Here is a 3,922-nt window from a genome sequence, read left to right on the forward strand (position 1 = left end):
AGAGGGCAGCAAACATCAGGAAATACTTATTTACCCTTCCCATCATAGTTGGTGTTTCACTTCCAGTCAAAGAATCAGATTTTTATTTTATTTTATTTTTTAAGTGGTTAAAATATCATGATGGAAAAACACTAAGTGTAAAAATTACATTTATTCAAAGTGATCTGCATAGAATGAATCCAGTTAGGTTAAATCTGTTGAGCAGTTTTAACTGCTGATGCTAATTTGACTGTTTGCTATGGAAAACATAAACATGTATCACTAAGTTCATGTTCATGTTGCACTAAGTTCCATTACATTGTTCATGTACTGTATGAAATAAATAGGTTTGAAATAATGCTAATTTGTTTGAAGGAAATTCAGCATAAGGCAGAACGAGGAGTTAAAGGGGTTTTCCACAAAATGTGTAAAACATAAGTGAACTTAAACTAACTTCTTTACTAAAAATAATGAACAAATTGCTGCACATTATACTTCAAGCAACATGTGCATTCATTTTTTTTCCTGTGCCCAACTATGATCCTTTATAATTTATCAAAAAGTCAAAAGGAATGTTAAAGTGTCTCTGTTTTGATCACCACTAGTACATCATGATCTCCTTGGGAGCATCCTCCGTTGGCTTCTCCTGCTCTCTTCTGTGCATGTAGGCTGCATGGTCGTACAGGTAGATGGCCAATATAGCTCCCAGAGAGAGCACGGTGTAAGGGATAAGCATGAAGTACCCCACCAGCATCGTTGACTTTTTGTTTGACAGTTCTAGATTCTCGGTGTCAATACTGCCAATTTGAGGAACCAACTGCTCTTGCATGTCTGTCACATTGATGTTCAGGACGAATAAGATGATGACCAAAAGAGACAAGCAAGCTGCAAAAGGAAAAGATTGCATTTAACTCAGCTGCACATACACATATTTTGATATTCTGTATTAATAAGACAACAAAGCAAAATCATGTACAGTTACACATTTAATTTTTTGGGTTTTACTTTCTTTCTTTCTTTCTTTCTTTCTTTCTTTCTTTCTTTCTTTCTTTCTTTCTTTCTTTCTTTCTTTCTTTCTTTCTTTCTTTCTCAAACACAGAAGCCTAAGAGTTAATTTTTTGGACACAAAAGAAATCAAATATATATATAAAAAAAGGCCGTTAATGCAAAATTTAAAGAGTTCTACTGAAGCTGTCTTTATATGTTGTTTTCATTTTATTAAGCACTACACTGCAACTGTTGTAATAATTACTCACCTGCTTTTAGTTCAAGGAGAATCCCTCCCCCTCTCGCCTTGGGTTTACATGGCTAAGTTTCACTTCCTCCCATTATGCCCCCACCTTATGTTTTTTCCTTGTGTCTATAGATTTTCAACTCCACCATACCCTTCTGGTTTTCATACCACTGACTGAACTGTTCTATTCAAGATAATCAAAGCCTTTGGTGAAATCCCAATTTAGTTTAATAGTGAAAGATTAAAATATTTCAAATCAAATATATGTTACACTTTTACTGTTATGTTCTTTGTGCCTTTATTACATACTAGGGATGTAAAACTCAAAGGTATACAGTCTTAAGGTTTTTGCATACTAAACAAAGACATTCTAGTTAAACTCACCACTGATGGAGGAGCAGGTGTAAACCCCGATAGGCCCCATGTAGGTCTGGTAAGGGTTGCTGACGCTGTTGTAGAGCGAGATAAGGATGCTGAGGGCTGAGAACAGCAGGCACAGGACCAGCAGGGCCACACACAGAGCATGGAGAGCCAGAGAAGCTCCTTTTATGACTGATAATTCTGTAAACACTGTAGACACACATAAAATATCAGACTATAAATCTATAAAATGAAACGCATCGTACATCATAACGAATTGGTATGTGAAGAACACACATGTAGCTAATCGTATCATACTAGGCTATGGTTAAAGTGAAGTTTTAACTTATGGGAGACATGTTGTGAGGAAGTTACTTGAATAATTACCTGAAAAATCCTTATAATTGCCAAAGCTAGGACACGTTTGTCTTACTAATAAGCCATTGAAAAGGCCCAGTGTGATTTCTGCACTCCCGTTGTTGATTATAAATCCTCTGCAGTCCATAGTTGTTCTAGACCAATCATCTGACATGGCAAAACCAAGCAGACCGACAGATATTGCAGTCAACAGCGCACTGAGAAAAAAATGGATAATCTTTGTCACAGACGGCATTTTTTTTTTCCTCTTCCAGATGTTCCCTTGGAGTCAAAATCAAAACGTCTTTCCAATCAAACAGGATCAAAGAAAAGAAAAGAAAAGAGGACACCTTTTTGTGTCTTCGTTGACCACAGTGTATGAGTTACATCTCCTGGGTGGAGTGAAATGTGGACCTGTAGGTCATAAAATCCCTTGTTTATGACTGCGACCTTTGGAGTGACAAGAGGAAAGACAGAGTTGGTTGTCATAGTAGAGACCGCTTTACCCAAACATGATAACTTTGTCACGTCACTGGAGAGCATGTGAAGTAAAAACCGTATCGGTGCTCTCTATGTAAAGCAGGGATTCATAATTTAGGAACAAGCGAAAACATAAAAAGTAACTTTAACATCAAGAAATAGGGCACTGTAAACTAAAATTTCCTTTAAAGCTACTTTTATTAATCTGTTTTTTTAGTCTTGGATTCAAAGTCCTGTTCTTTATATTCTCATAAAAACAGATTAATAATTTACTCTATTTAAAAAAAGAGAAAGAACTGATCATTGAGTTATATGAATGCGTCACCGGTGATGGCAGTAAAACCATGACAAGTGTTGGCCATGATTACATGATCACAGCAGCTGTAAGGGAACAAAGTTAGCAATGGAACTATGAAGACACAGAAACAATCTAAAACAAGGCCATTGACAGATAAAGCTGATTTCCATGTCTTATTTTGTACTTTACCCATTTGGGAACAGGCCAACAGGAACACCAGCAGGAAATACAACAGCACCATGAGACCAGGCAGGAGGAGAGTCATATTTTTTCCACTATCATTGGCTGTTAAAAAGTTAAAAGAATCTGCTTTGAGTCAATAACACAAACAGTTAGAATTTACGTTTAAAAACTGTATGATAGTTAGGTTGCCTTCAATTTTGAAATATTTGCAAATAAAAATGGTACATATTTAACAGCTAAAAGAGAAAAGAAAACACTTTAAAGCATAAGAAAATCAACTTTTCAGCTAACAATAAGGTTTTAAAAATAGTTTTATTTGAGGTATTTCAATTAATAATCTGAGTAAATGTAAAAAGTTCTTATTGTTTAGTTTCCTATATGACTTAGATGTTCCAGAGGTGGGGCTGGATCACGGTCTGAAATAGGTTTGATGATAAACTTTAGATAGACTTTTTATGAGCTGCTGGTAACAGCAGCTATTGCAGCTGATATCCAAATATGACACAACATGCCATACTGACAACCAAGACTATGCTTTCAAAATATTTATGATTTATCTTAAGTAATTAGAAAAAATCATTCTTGCATGTTTAGCCTCAGGCTGCTAGTTTAAGTTGATATCCCTGTTCTACATACTGAATTATAGGCAAACATTATAAGAAAACATGTTGTGAATTCTTACAGTACAGAGTTCTTCTGTTTTTTCTTTAGTTGTATTTAATATTTAAGATCATAAAAGGAATTCTAACATCAGATTCAGATAAATATGAAACACAGTTACAAAGACACACATGTATCTACTCTGTGCAACTAATCATCACTTTGTTTTAAACCACAAATAATGAGTTTTTAAATTCCTGCTAAACAATTTCAGAACAATCTTCTTTTTAGAATGTTTTAAATCACCAGCATTGGATGTGTGTTTGAATACTTAACAGCATCTTTAAAGTTATGCAGAGGCATCCCAGGACTTGAGAACAAGTCAAAGATTTCTTTGATCTCTTGGTTTTTTTTAGCCTGCTTCTTGTCGT

The 3,922-nt window shown here is 35.1% G+C and overlaps 1 protein-coding gene across 1 annotated transcript; it reads right to left on the bottom strand.

Moving 5' to 3' along the window:
• Window positions 1-515: 515 nt before the first annotated feature.
• clrn3 (clarin 3) lies at window positions 516-2,186 on the bottom strand. Its single transcript, XM_015375911.1, has 3 exons — window positions 1,961-2,186; window positions 1,598-1,783; window positions 516-864 (listed from the first exon to the last, which is right to left on the bottom strand). The coding sequence occupies exons 1-3, from the start codon at window positions 2,184-2,186 to the stop codon at window positions 581-583; spliced, it is 696 nt and encodes a 231-aa protein (XP_015231397.1). The 3' UTR covers window positions 516-580.
• Between the last annotated feature and the right edge of the window lie 1,736 nt (window positions 2,187-3,922).

Source organism: Cyprinodon variegatus, unplaced genomic scaffold (assembly GCF_000732505.1).
Source record: "Cyprinodon variegatus isolate N-32 unplaced genomic scaffold, C_variegatus-1.0 Scaffold127, whole genome shotgun sequence".
Classification (NCBI taxonomy): Eukaryota; Metazoa; Chordata; class Actinopteri; order Cyprinodontiformes; family Cyprinodontidae; genus Cyprinodon; species Cyprinodon variegatus.

Excerpts from the sequence above, each read along its gene's own strand:
- clrn3 (XM_015375911.1), bottom strand. The coding sequence starts at position 2,186 with ATGCCGTCTGTGACAAAGATTATCCATTTTTTTCTCAGTGCGCTGTTG. Across the intron at positions 1,784-1,960 it reads CAATTATAAGGATTTTTCAG|TGTTTACAGAATTATCAGTC; the intron begins GTAATTATTCAA and ends GTGTGTCTACAG. Across the intron at positions 865-1,597 it reads CACCTGCTCCTCCATCAGTG|CTTGCTTGTCTCTTTTGGTC; the intron begins GTGAGTTTAACT and ends TTCCTTTTGCAG.